At 45.0% G+C, this 14,150-nt stretch overlaps 1 protein-coding gene across 1 annotated transcript in view; it reads left to right on the top strand.

Annotated features, from left to right (window-relative positions):
- Nucleotides 1-14,150, top strand: part of DCC (DCC netrin 1 receptor) — a 349,458-nt gene that overhangs the window by 251,178 nt on the left and 84,130 nt on the right. The window contains exon 13 of the mRNA XM_026038936.1: nucleotides 12,877-13,018. Coding sequence (XP_025894721.1) covers nucleotides 12,877-13,018 — 142 coding nt within the window. The remainder of the gene's footprint in view (nucleotides 1-12,876; nucleotides 13,019-14,150) is intronic.

Raw genomic sequence — 14,150 nt, 5'->3', positions numbered from 1 at the left:
ATGGTTGTGGGAGTAATGCATCTGTCTCCTCAATGCCTGTTGCAGAGTCAGTGAAGAGGGAAGCCATAAAAGGTGCTGCATGTTCTGAAGTGGTCCGACTGAGGAGGATGGATGGGGCTGGGAGCAGGGATAGTTGGAAATTAAAATCGAAGAGGAAAATTGGCTAGGGCAGACTTCTGGCTCCCATAGCCAAAAGGATGCGGGCTTCCGTCTTCAAAACACACAGAGCAGTCTCTGTAGAATAAAACAATTACAAAACAATCTATTTCGGAGCTTCAATTACACGATATTTATGGAATAATTCGTGCCAGAATTAGCTTTGCTTCAGATTTTTGAAAATAGCCTTAGTTCCCAGTGTGCCCCTTTAATGCATAATTAACTGTTTTCGCCAGCTTAATGTTATCTTTCACTGAGAAGTCAGGAAATGTGCAATGAAAATCTGTTCTTGCAGTCTAATAATACTCTCCAGTGTTCTCCAGATTATTTTGATGGTTCTTTATTTTTTTTAACTAGGTAGCTAATAGGGGAGGATTAGCTTTTAGGCTTTTTCCCTCTTCATTGGGGCTAAATTTATGCTGTTGTCTGAGTTGTTTGGGAAGTATTGCAGAGCATCTCAGAGATGGTGGCAGACACTTGCCCTTTCTTTCACTTCCTCACCAGGAAAAGCTCCATATAGCTCCGTTTTACTTTCCAGACAGTTGTCCTAATTTCTTTAAAGGCATTTATCAAGAGTAAAATTAAGAGGAAAATCCAGTGGCACCAACTCAGTATTTGCTTACTATGACTAGGCTTTTCAACCCTCTCCAGAGAGCCAAATAGCTAACGTTAACCTGTTGAGGAACAAATTTGTTACCTGATTTCTCACTGATCCTTGAGAAGTTGGTGATGGCACCAATATCTAAATATTCATGTTTTTCAAGTATTCAAGTATTCAGATATTCAAGTATTAATGCAAGTATTCAGACTCGCATTTGCTGCAAGTATGACTGTGTCCTTGTACGCATAGTTATGCATGTTATGGGTCCAACACCACATCTGTTGAAAACCAAAGAGAAAAAAACGTCTTCACTTTAGGGAACACTGTGTCAGAAGATGGAAAGCAGGTTGGTGGTTCTGGGAAAAAACGTAGTATGTAAAACTTGATACTTACGTTAAAAAATCACTTTTCAAAGCAGCAGTAGTGTGCAGGCATCATAAAATTTAGCAAATATATAGATCAATACTATCTCGCCCTTTGAATAATGAGGCCAAGTGATGCTGGCTGTGTCGCCTTCATCTGGAGGAGGGAGGATTGTCCATCACCATCTGCAGCAGCCCTTGAACCACTCTGGTTCATTAAGTCCTTTCAGAGCTGCATATTAAATGCTCTTCGGGTAACTAAATATCTCCAAATCTGTTCACATCCTTTGTATTGATTTATTAAACTGTTTCCTATATTTTTATGTACTCTCTAATCTATTTACTTCCGCTCTTTCCGTGAATACTTAGACAGGCTCCCGTGTTCCCTCCCTGCTTTAATTTTATTTTGCCCTCGATAAGGTTTCCATCGGCACCCAGCAGTGTTTGGCACCTTGTTTCTTGTGTCCAGGTGAGTTATTTGGTCCAAGTGGAGCTCGTAGAGCATTCGCCAAGAGATGTAGGGACCAGGACACGTGCTGTGTGTCCCTACGTAGGCCCTGAACCTAACCTAGACACTTGCACCTGGGCCGTGCCAGAGGTGAGCAGAGCATGAGCCTGGCCTTGCTGAGCAGTGCTCAGAGGCTGAGGAGCAACTTGAAAGAACAACTCATGGACTGTCATCAGAAGCTTTTATGCTGCTGAGGGACAGCTCTTCAGGAGATGTTAAGAGCGGGGTGGTTTTGTTTGTTTTCCTCCCTTCTTAGGGAATAGGAGGGGTTTCCAGTTGATGAATCTGTAAGTCTGTTGAAATCTGTGTTGTAAAGTCCTCTATTGTGGCTGACTGCTGCTCTTCCATCTCCTTGGTTCATGGGTTGGATATGAATGATTTCACCTGCCTGGCAAGGCTGCAGCTAATCTCTTCAAATTAAATTCACAGTGTTTGGGACTATTTTTATCTTGCTGTTTATCATGCTGTGTAGCTTGCTTTGCCATCAGATACAGACAGGAGCAAAATACTTACTTATGTCATATTAGCAACAGCCAGGAATTTCTAAGAGTTGACATCTGGTGCCGTTTATTCAAAGTGGAAAATCTCTGAAATTGGTTTTATACAAGTGGTGTATGACAAAGGTTTCTAATTTTCTAATAGTTGCTTCCCTCTTCCTATAAAGTTAGCAAATTAGAAGTGTGATATGATGTTATGCWGTGAAAAGTTCCCGCATCTCCTGGATCATACGTATGGTTCCAGTTGAATCCTAAGCTCTCAAGTGGTACAAGTGAAGGTGCAGCCTGGTTTCTTCCAGGGCCTCCTCCAGTGCAAGGCTGAGGATATGGCAGCCTTGTGTAATAAACCGGACCGACYGGCTGCTTAATTTACTTAGTTTACTTAATGAACAAGCATGTTGTGTGTGAGACTGCCAAGTTACTTGATAAATTCTAAAAAAACAGTGCTCAGATATTAACAGTCCTTGTCCYTCCAGGACCTCTCCAGTGGGTCCATGATAAGGGGAGCAGATGGGGCTGCAGTGCGTCGCTGTCTGTATAATTCTGAACACATTTTTGTGGGTTTTCTTTCTTGGAAGCGATACAGCCATCGGGGTCGAAGCTGCGGGAAGCCAAGTCTGCCATCCTCAGTGCTCGCCCGTCTGCACGACTGCCTCGTGCGCACGGAAAGATCCCGATGAACAGGGTATTTTCTGACACTATTTTCTGACAATATTCTCTGATATTTTTAAGGATTGCTGTATTTATCACTTAGGGAATAACAGCAAGGTGCTAGGCTGTTTAGGTCATTGCATGCATTATTGACCTGACTTTAGGGCACTTGGTTCAGGCCCATAGCTGAGACTATTTCTGATTTTCCATGGCAAGGCTCTTGTGCCTTCCTTTGCTGGTAATAGTAGGACAGAAAATCTTCTGAAAGCCAAATGACTTTTTTATTGTAGTGTCATGGAGAGGCAGTACTATAATGAAACTTTGGCCAGACACTGATTATGGGATCTTCCCAGAAGTCTACCTATTTCTTTAAAATGAGATAAAACTCTAGCAAAAAGCAGCCCTTTTCTATAGATTAATTGAATGAAGTGGTGCCAGTTGCACCTATGCTGTCGTTTGGACAAATATGAGTTCAGGGACGTCTTGCAGCCCCTGTGATTTGGGAGGGAGATGAGCGGGATGCTGGCAGCGATGCCGCCTGCCCAAAGGAAGCAGTGGCCCATGAGGGTGACCCTTCGTGGCAGAGGGTCTCACCTTGTTTGGGTCGTGTTCAGTGATTTGCATTTAGGCGACTTTACTCTCAGCACGTCTGTTTGATCTCGCGCTGTATTTTCTTGCTGTATTGATTGCTCCTTTGTGAAGCTATAACTGAAAAAAGCCTTTTTTAATTAGGCTGAACTCTAGGGACGGAGTAACATCTAGTAACAGCCAGTAGAGGTTAACGGGAGATGTCCAGGCCAAGACTTTCAAGCCTAGGAGATTTCCGAAGCTTACAACCAACTAGCATCATTTCTAAGCTTGCAGAGAATTAGGTAAACCCATTGAATTTTGTCAACTCTGGCTAATTTTAGGGGCAAAAAAATGTGCATTCTTCTGTCCATCTGCTTTATCGTCATGTTTTTTAAGAGTTTGCCTCCAATGTCAAACTATCCTTCCTGAAATATCCCGGTGTTTGCTGATGTGGGATGGCCAACGCTTATGCAAGATGCTTATCAGAGGACTTGCAGGGGAAGGAGAACTTGAAAACTCAATGTTCATTGAACGATCACAGAACCACMGGATGGTTGAGGTTGGAAGGGTCCTCTCCTGCTGGCCCCTCTCCAGCAGCTCCACGTGCCCCTTGTCCTGGGGAGCCCAGAGCTGCCCCCAGTGCTCCAGGTTTGGCCTCCCCAGSGSTGAGCAGAGGGGCAGGATCAGGATCCCCTCCCTGCTCTGCTGCCAACGTCCTCCCGATGCAGCCAGGAGCCCAYTGGCCTCCTTGGCCACCAGGGCCCTGCTGCCYCATGGGGTGACACAGTAACGTGTCATATTCTTGTACAGCAGAGAGGATTGGGTTTGCATGGTGTGAAGAGAAGCCAGTTGAATGAGCGTGACACGCAGGCGCCACAAAGGGTCACGTTGACTTTGGAAGTACTGTAGGAACCTTGCTTGAGTAGTTCCATGCAAATTCCGGTTGTATTTATCAGATTGTTGCTCTTCAGTGAGAAATGTGACTCTTTGCTATTAATACATGAAAAACAGAAAGCCTGCTTGCGTTTTCTTTTTGGGTATCAGAGGTTTTTATTTAACTATATATGTAGCTATAATTGTTTTATAATTGGTGGCTGTTTCTCCTAAGCTGGAGAAAAATGACATTTGAAATTTCTTTTAATTGTTTTTCTAGAGCTAAAAAAAAAACAAGGAAAATCTGTTTCTGTGGCCGAGTTGATGTTTTCTGGAACTCTGTGTAGTGCTATTGAATGTGAGCAGGGAATGAAAAGTCTTTAATTAAGTAGATGCCGATGGGTGCAAAATTTAAAGGCCCATGCTGAATGACCCTCATCATTAATCCTAAAATCAATATAACGYGCTCCTTGTCCAATGACTTCGCGTCGTTTCCCTTTCCCAGATGAATTTGGTGTCTAGGTCCCATGATAATGAAGAGACCTCCAGCTCACTTCAATTTTGGGGGAATAAACATAATTAAACTGAAAATTAAACTGAAAATGTCTGAAAATGTCGAGAGCAAAACTGCAATAATTAGGGAAGATTAGGGTTTTTTCATAGCTGGCTGGAGCCGGAGATGTTTGAGGCAGTATGTGATACCTGGATTTCCCTTGGATTTCGGCCAGTGTTTTAGAGAGCTCAGCTGAAAGGAGAAGAACGGATAATGTGGAGCCAGAGTTCAGGAATGAGATCCGCCTGGGGCTGCAGAGCGTGGTGGAATTAAACAGTGGGCAAGCTTTATGAAGCTRAAATCCTGAAAGCAGGCGGAGTGGGCACCTGCAGCGAGGCCGCCCTGGCGCACGCGGGTGGATGAAGGGCTGTGATTCCCGCGGGAAGCGGCGGAACGGCCCCGCTCCCATTCCCCGCTGCGGGCCACGCGCAGCCTCTCCAGCCGTGTGGCTCACTTGCCATGGGTGTGAAGAAGCCTTTTACATCAAAGCTGYGCTTAATGTGCTCTAACAGCGCAGGGCTGTTCCCCAGCTCCTGCCGGAGGGCCTGAGGGGCTGAAATTACCGGTTCGCAGTCCTGCAAGACACAAGCAGTGAAAAAGCAGTGTTAAAAACGACAAAAAAAGGTGTTTGAGTTTCCCTCAGTGTATTCACGCTGTATTTCTGTTTTCAGTGAACTTCTGCTCTTGCCAGTACTCAGCCATGTATTGGATAGTTAACATAAAATAAGCCCCAAACCTCCCCTTTTCACAGGATCTTTCCCCAGGATCTTAATCAGAGTCGAGATCTGGAGACATTTGGAATTCAGGTCTTTTCACAGAAAGTTGGTGGTGAACTTCGCTGTGACTTGCTCATTAAAACACACTCAGGTTGCACCACGTTTTATTAGCTCTCAGAGGCGAACCTAGTGATAAGAGATACTCCCGTGTAATCAAAGGGAGCAGTACCGCTGTTCTGTGAGGWAAGGACGTGACAAAACTCCAGGAGCTTCAAAGCCTGCGGGATTCGGGGAGGCTGCCAGAGAAAGTGAAGAAATGAAGTTTTGTTGGCCAAGCGTACATATCTAAGTGTTTTTTTTTCCTCCTGATGTGCAGGAGGGCTTCTMCATGCACATAGACGGATGATCAAGGATTTTTTACCACAAAATTCTAGCCAGAGTCAYGGGGACAGTAGTTGGAGGTTGGGTTATGCAGCCATGAAGGTGCTGAGGGCTTTGACTCCTTGGCTGCTGACTCAGGGAGTCTTCATCCTTTGCTGGAGAAGTTGGTCCCACAGGGCTAGTTGTTTCCTGGGAAGATCCATTACCCTTTTCTGGAGCTGCTGGTGCACCAAGAGGAAGCAGAAGGTCGACACGGAGGTGAGGACACCCACGGACACGCAGCCTCCCTGCAGCTGGGTGGTCAGGGGGCTGCACCCCTGGTGTTTCCATGTGTGTTCGTGAGGCTGCTGCCCGTGTAACCTGCGTACGTACACGGTGCTCGGACCACTTGGGAAATCTTACGGCAACGCCAGCGAGCAGTAAATCAGTGTGCACGCTGCCTGCAAAATGAACGAGCGCAGCGTTGCCCGATGCAGTGTGTCATCACAGCATTTCCCCCTGGACGTAAGGATTGCCCCTCTCTGCAGCACTTCTCCCTCCTGTTCCCAGGTAGCCAGTTCTTCTGTGTTTCTCTCACCTTCCTAATAGGATTACTCATCTTCATCGTCCATCTCTGAGCAATTGCACAAGAGTTTTACAGCCCTTTGCAGCATTTGTCTCTTCTGGGCTGTTTGGTGGTGATACTGGGCCAACCCTTTGCATGCAGCAAGGGACCAACGTGCTCCATCCTATTTGTCCTCCCTACAGAGCCTCAGGGACCTCTGGGCAGCTCCTCATATCAGCACCTACATTAATGCTCTTTAACACGGATTTTATTTTATTTTATTTTATTTTATTTTATTTTATTTTATTTTATTTTTCAGGAGATTTTGTTTCTAGTCTGATTTCTGATAGCTTAATTACTTTGAAATTCTTGTGCCCTTTGCTTTATGAACTCTTAATCATAAGGTTCTCAGGCAGATGTTGTTAATGTAGTCAGCATGAGTATCATCTGTAATTAAAGTGATAGCCAGCTACAGGTGGGTGCTCCCTGCTGCTAATCAATTAAATGCATTTGTAATCAAAAGCTTGATTGAAGTATTGATGGTTGCTTTTGTTCTCTGAGCCTGGAAAGCAAAGGGTTTTTATTATTATTTTTATTTATTTATTTTGAAAATTGCCTGAAATGCTGAGATTTTAGAAGGGATTGGGAAGGAGGGAGATGAAATGCCCTCTGGAATTCCACCTTTCCCAGGAGTTTGTGACTCCCTGCGGCCACGTGGAAACTGGGAGGTTGAATTAACAGGTGGAAGAGCTGAGACCAAATATGTGGGTGTTCATCGTAGCTGATTGCATTATTAACACAAGAAGGAGTTGAAAAGAAAAGAAATACTTCACTTGGGGATGGGAGTGAGTTGCAGATCGTTTTGCCCATTAAAGCTTTTATTTTTTTTTTTTATGAGAATTTATTAGCCCTGAATTATCTCAAAATGAGACGTCAAAGTTTTGAAAGTTTTCATGAAGGCACAATTAAAAAAATGTATTTCAAACAAATGACAGCTTTTCAGTTGCTTCAAAAAATTTTATTTGCAATTCTTCTACTTATAACATTAGCGTGAATTAATTTGAATTTTCTGCGATGGGTGCTTGAGGTGAGTTTCTTTAGATGTTCCTATTTTCTGTCTATTAACTGTTAGTTTTAAAAGTTTAAAGTTACATGGGAGGGATTTTGCCTTTGTAGCTGTGTAATGTTATAATTGTGTCAAGCGGGAAAGCTTTGGGGCCGAGCAGTTGACAGTGATCAACAGAAAAATGACGTTGCATGGGATATTTTGAAGGCTATTTGTTGTTCAGCTAAAAATGCTGCATTTTGCCGTGCACAAGTCTTTCCCACTTCTCTTTTAATTGCAAACAGGCTCTGGAAGATGTTTTGCTACAGGAGGGTCTGTGAAGGCAGGAGGATGGACGTTTGAGGAGCAAATGAGCATTTCTTTTGTGTGCGTGTTTATTTTCAAGTCTCCTTTTTGTGTGTTCTTAAGTATTTTGGTGCTGTGAGCAGACTTGCTTTAGGTTCCTGGTGCTTCCAAGCTCTGTGTTTGGGTATGTTGCATCTTCCCTTTGAGTTACTCTAGGTGCTCAGAGGTGTTTTTGTCCTGGAGTTTCCACTGGTGTATCATGGCTTTATTTATTTGAGACTCTGGTTGTCAAATACTTTCAATATTTGATGATGCAGTTCCAGTCTAAGAGCTGTTTGGTGGCTTGTTTCAGAAGAGAAGCACTCTGAGGAGGACCCTGGCCAGGAAGGTCTGTGTGTCTAACACCCTTCACATTTTTTGCTTGTTTTTTTTTTTTTTTTTTTTTTTTTAAGCTTTGTCTCTATTTAAGAATAAACATAGTGGGGTGAGAGTGGGTCTGACTCAGGGTGGCTTGATGTAGTGTCATGTTGGGCCGGGTAGTTGCACAAATGAGAGGTTTTCATCATGGTTAGGAGGAAAATATGCAACATTGCATTAGATGGTGGTGGTTGAGATGGTCTCTGCCAATARTGTCCTAGTTTGCCCTCAGAGTACAGAAAGCAGATGACTAGAAGCCTTTCAAAACTGGCTCATGTTAAAGAAAGCATCGTACAGATGCTCCATATGTGTGGTTTGGAAATAGATCCAATTTTGCACATAACGGCTGCAGAGTGAGCTTGTGCACGCCGTGCAGAGCCTRCGGAGCATTGCTTGTGGAGCATGTGGAAAGAGCGTTTCTTGGGAGGGCATCCCCTCCTGCAGGAGCTACCTAGCAGCATCGAAACACCCTCCTGACGCTGCTTCACCTCACGGTGACTCATTTCCTGGCACAATCTAACATTTGGGAACGTGTGGCAAGCTTGCCCCGTCTTCCTCCACAAACGGCACATGGATTTTCCCCTGGAGATGGTTAGGAGCGCCGCCGGGGCTGGTGCTTGCCCGGTGCACGCAGCCAGCTCCCGCTTCCCATTGAGCGTGCAGGATGAGTGGAGCGAATCCGGAAGGTTTCCGTGGAGAGCACCAGGGACCCGTAAGTGTTTGGAACGGCCTCCCACGCGGGGCCGCGTTTCTCTGGCTCCAAGCCTTGCTTCTGGYGGGCTCTTGTTATTTAGGCAGCTATTTAATTTTTAATTTCTGTGAGCCCGCAGTCCTGTTCCAGCTCGCAACCTTGGAAGGAGAGCGGTTGCTTTCTGGGTGTGTGGAAGCCACTGATCCTTCAGAGTTGTTGTTAATAATATTTAATATGTGTCACCAGAGCTGCAGGTATCTCAAAAGCCAATTTGAGAGTAATCTGGGCAAATAGCTCTTCATGAGCATGTGTACCTAGAGAACTAATGGCTAAAATAAATTTCCACATAGTCTTTGCAGGACATGCATAAACTTGGACTTGATGAGCAGTTTTTGGGCATTCTCCATTTCTGATCAGTGCAGAGATGATATTTCAGTTCTTCCTTACTCGAATTGGGYTTCTAACCTGGTTAATCCTGAAAATATGAGAATAAAACATTCCTGTGCTTTTGGAAACTATGGAAAAGACTGTAAGGATTCAGCTTGGATGTAGTTAGAACGGTTGGGTCAATATCTGTTCCCACTGGAGAAGTTTATCAGATAGGGCTGAAGGCACAGGGCTTGTGCCACTTAGTTTGCAGTCCGTAAAGGTGGGTTTTGGGCACCAGCCTTTAGAAGGCTGGTGTAATGTAGATGTTCTCTTCTTCTTCTCCCTCAGTAGGGTGGAGACCTCTCCCTCATAAGGGCCCTCTTGATACACCCATCAAATCCACAACTCCACGTGAGGGCAACACGGTGCTGGCTTGCCTGCTCCCATGGACAACCTTCTTGGGGTGCAAGGCAGGGCTGCACTCCCATGAAAGAAAAGTCATTTTGGCTAARCACTGGTGGCAAGCAACGCCTCACRATACTCTTCCACTTTACATTTCAAGGAGGGTTAAAAGGTTCATCAAATCCTCTTGAAAGTCAACTTCATTTTATGGTTTCCTTAGAAGTCCTAGCACAATTGCAATGAAATACTTCATTGCAATGAAATATTTTCCCCCTGGATAAGACGTGAAGGATCAGGGCAGCAGTTACTGTGCTCTCCCTCGAGCACAGGAAAGGACGAGAGGCCCCAGAACCTCAGCCATTGATTTTCCCGGAGCCAAGGGTCGCATGTTAAGTACTATTGATGAAAAGCATCGTCACGGTGTCCATGGAGACCAGGTTGAGGTGCGAGGGAGCCGCGATGACCATGGTTTARTTTGTGAGGGCTTTAGGTAGATGTGTAAAGAACCTGCTTTTCCCCTGGTCATACAGACAACCTCATTTATTCTACGTGGGGCTTGGGCTCCACTCCATTGCTCCTGGATAGTGTGCCAGGATATGGACCCCAACCCTTGCCTCAGGGTCGGGGTCTCCCTAAACCTGCAATGCTTGGAGGGSTCAGGGCTCCAAGTGCTTTGATGCTTCTGCTGGAAGCCTTGAASAGGGAGGGGGAAAAAAGTGTCTAATTTGGGCTAGAAATAAGGCTTAATACTTAAACAGGGAAATTAGTTACTTGTGGAGACAACCTGGCAGGACCTACCCTGAGCTGCTGTCCTTGCAGTCAGAAAATCAAAGGGAGGTCGTTCTTAGGAGTTCCCTCCCAGTTTAAATGGGAGGCTGCACGGGGCTTTGCTGGTGGAGCACAGCTCCAAATGAGGGATRTTTGTTTTTTAAAAAAAGGCTAACAGGCCCTGTGCGGTTCCTTGTAAGACCTGCACTAGTTCCTTGCTCCTTAAAAGCAACGAGCGTGTTGATGTTGCAGGTGSCTGGACCCTGCTGTGTCCCTCTGCTGTACTGGGACACTGCCTTTGCCTGCTGCATTCCCTGGAAAGCTGGTCAGTGTCCCATTTGGGACGTTAACGCCTTTTCCAGCTTGAGACCCAYGTGAATTTGTCCCGTTCTGTGGGATTTCCCCATCTACAAATCATTCCTGCAAGCAGTTGTCMGCACAAGCTGGGTGGCAGGTCCATGGTGGCCTTCCCAGCCCTCCATTTCTCTGCCATTTCTTCCCCATATATATATATGTATTTTTACTCAGCTTCTTGGGGTGCCCCTGGGTTGATATGAGTAGCTTTATGGGCCCCGTTGCCACCTGCCTTGCACTCGAGCTGAGCACAACGCTGTGCAGAAGTTGGCTGGTAGCACCTCGGTGTCCGACAGCAAGTTGCTCCTAGACGGGTCCTCAGAGCTGTCAACACAAATATGTTTTAAAGCCGCTCTCTGGGCGTTTGCGTTCTCCCATAAACATTTTATATGTAGGCAATTTCAATATGCAAAGTGAYCAAATCTGTTTTTAATACAATCACTCCTCGGATTGAAAAATGGAGTTTGTTCTGCCCTAATGCAGAAAAGTCGACATTATTTTGCTCAGCATTGAAAACTKGAAGTATTGATTTTGAAATGCATAATTGATTGTAACAATAAATCACTAGGCAACCTATGCATGAAAATTGATTTTGCTATTGCAGTAATTAATTTGAAATGTGCTATAACATATTTATGTAGGGACTCAGCAACTCAGTAATGGTAATAAATTGTATTTCGTCAAAAACTATCCACTGTGATGCAGTGGATCAAATTTTCTTTGTCCAAAAATTTGTAGCACGGTGCTATAAGAGACTATATAGATACACTTGTTAGGTGTTGCTCCGTAAGATACCTTTAATATCCTGAATACCTGATGTTCTGCTGAGTTAAGACTCCCAAAGAATTGGAGACTTATAAGGAACAAGCAATGCTCAGATTGGCYTAGGAAAGAAATATTAATGTTGCACGATACCAGCTCCCTTATCAGTCTGGTAAATGTGGTGTTTTTCCTGGTCAAATTTAGTAGAAACTGTAAGAAAGAGTAGAATGAGTAGACCTGTGGATGAACAGGATATGATGGGAAAGAATTGATGCAGGTTTTGTGGGGAAAAATCATGCTTGCCATTCCTGTTACAGTCCTTGGAAACCATCCCTGAGCGCATGGCAAGGAGATCCAGTTGATGTCATTGACTTGGTTTCCACAAGGCTCTCGTGAGGAGTTCCCTCACAAAAGGCTCCTAAAGCAATGAGGTTGCTGCAGTGCAAAGGAGAAGATGCCGCTAAGAGCCGCAGCCGCTGAGGCAGCGAGCAAAGGCTGGGACTACGTGTGGGGCAYGGCCTCGTGGCCACCCGGCACCAGTCCTGCCCAAGGACCTTCTCCAGGGGTGCAGCGGCAGAAGGAAAGGCACAAGGAAAAGTGGCCGGAGGGGTCGGATACRTTGGTTGGGTCTGCAGGGACAAAGCTCCTGCGGGCCTTGGAGCCAAGAAGTGGTGGGAATAGAGCAGAGGAGGTGGGAATCAAGAGACGTCCCAAAGGACCGGTTTTGTTATGGCTTAGGTTGAAATAAGATCCTTTATACAACTTAGGTGAGACACGCAATATTGAGGAGGGGGGAAAAAAAAAAGGAGCTATGGATCTATCTATACCATATTCCTGGATCGGCTAAAATTTTATTATGTCTTTGAATAAGCAGGAAGTCTCCTAGTCAGAGACTTGGCTTATGCCGTTACAGTGAAGGTGTAGGAACATCTCTGCCACGATGTGTGGGATTAAAATAGGTTAATTAAAATGCTGAGAATATAATGTGGAATTAAAATGATTAGAACCAGACAGCTGGCTATTTTTATCCTGCAGTCAGGAGGAGGAGACCCGGGCACTTTGGGCTGCAAGGTGGAGAGAGCCGTGGTGGCTGCTTGCCCCTGGGCTGACGTTTATCAGGTGGTGTTCGCGGGCCGGCTGAGAGGAGAAATCCCTGCGAAGGGCCCTGAACGCACCGCGTGCTTCGTGCCATCGGACCTGAGCTGCACCCGTGCTGGAAAGCGTGGCCAGCTCCAGTCTGTGTTGTTACTAACAAAGCTCTTCTTGCCTTGATAGCTCCGTTCCTTTGATGTGCTTCAGCTCTGTCATTTCTGTGCACAGATTTCGACGCTAATATCTCCTCTGTTGCAGAGCATCAAAGTCAGCTGGTTGCCTCCACCACCAGGTACACAAAATGGATTTATTACAGGCTATAAAATCCGACATAGAAAGACTACCCGCCGGGGCGAGATTGAAACACTGGAGCCGAACAACCTCTGGTACTTGTTCACAGGTCAGTGTTCACTTGGTACAGCCTTGCAAGGTTTTGATGAATTAAATGCTTTGGGAATAAAATATACTTTCACTTCAAGGGAATATCGATTTCTTTGCTGGCAGGTAGCGTTTTATTGTGTTTTGCAAAGACAATCTTTTTTTTTTTTTTCCCCTGCTTTTACTGTATCTTTGCCCCTAGATTTTATCATTTTCATTAATGAGTTTGAAGCCAAGTTTATGTTTGGTATAGTTTCTTAGCACACTTGCACAGATAGTTTCTTAGCACACTTGCTCAGCAATTTCCAATTTCCCCTTTCCTGCAAAAATATCCATTTCTCCTGTTGCTTTTCCAAGATTTTATATGGGAAAAATATCTCCTCCCAAAATAAAAAGTGCAGTAGCAGATCACAGCCAATATGTGTTTGCAGTGAACGAGTCAGCAGATCAGTATTATAACAGTGAATACAAATAGGTGAAAACTGTATTTCAGTTGGGTTCTTGCAGAAGAAGTTGCCCTAGACAGAACTAAGACAGCAGCAGAGTACCAAGGGTGAAAATTGAACTTTGTGGAAGTTGATGGCAGCTTTGCCATTGAATTCAGGCTGGCTCCGTTATTGCCTCCAGTGTCCTGGGCTCGCCTGCCTTGTATTTACTTGTGCAGAGAGCAGTGTAACTGGGAGCAATCCTGAACTGTGTGTTTCAGAAAGAATAACTTTACTGTTTTGGAGGGAAAAGCAATACTACTTAWTATTTCTTAATTAATGAAAATCAAGACTTCTTGCATGAGGAGGTCATGAAATACAGAACTCTCAACTTCACAGTGTTACCTGGGCCAATGGTCCCCATTACCACAGACGTCTGCATGCCCAGGGAGATAACTGATAGCTGCAGAAAGAAAAGTGGTTTCTGCGGGGAGATGCTGCACATGGCCTTTGAAATATTAACGTGTTGGCACTGTTGCCGTCTTCTCCTTGGCAGGCAGGTGCCTCACCCCACGCTAGGAACATCTGCAGCAGCATCGGAGCTCGGGGATACAGGGAGGGTTGTAACGGGCAGCTTGCGATTTTACAGGAGGCTTCCATGGCAGCTAAATGTTTTTAATTGTAAACGTTGTTCTCCGGAGAGCATTGCAAATTTTCACAGAGTTTGCA

Source organism: Nothoprocta perdicaria, unplaced genomic scaffold (genome assembly GCF_003342845.1).
Source record: "Nothoprocta perdicaria isolate Ctin4 unplaced genomic scaffold, notPer1 scaffold_10, whole genome shotgun sequence".
In the NCBI taxonomy this organism is placed as follows: Eukaryota; Metazoa; Chordata; class Aves; order Tinamiformes; family Tinamidae; genus Nothoprocta; species Nothoprocta perdicaria.
The sequence above is the reverse complement of the archived record's forward strand: the minus strand, read 5'-3'. Positions and strand labels throughout refer to the sequence as shown.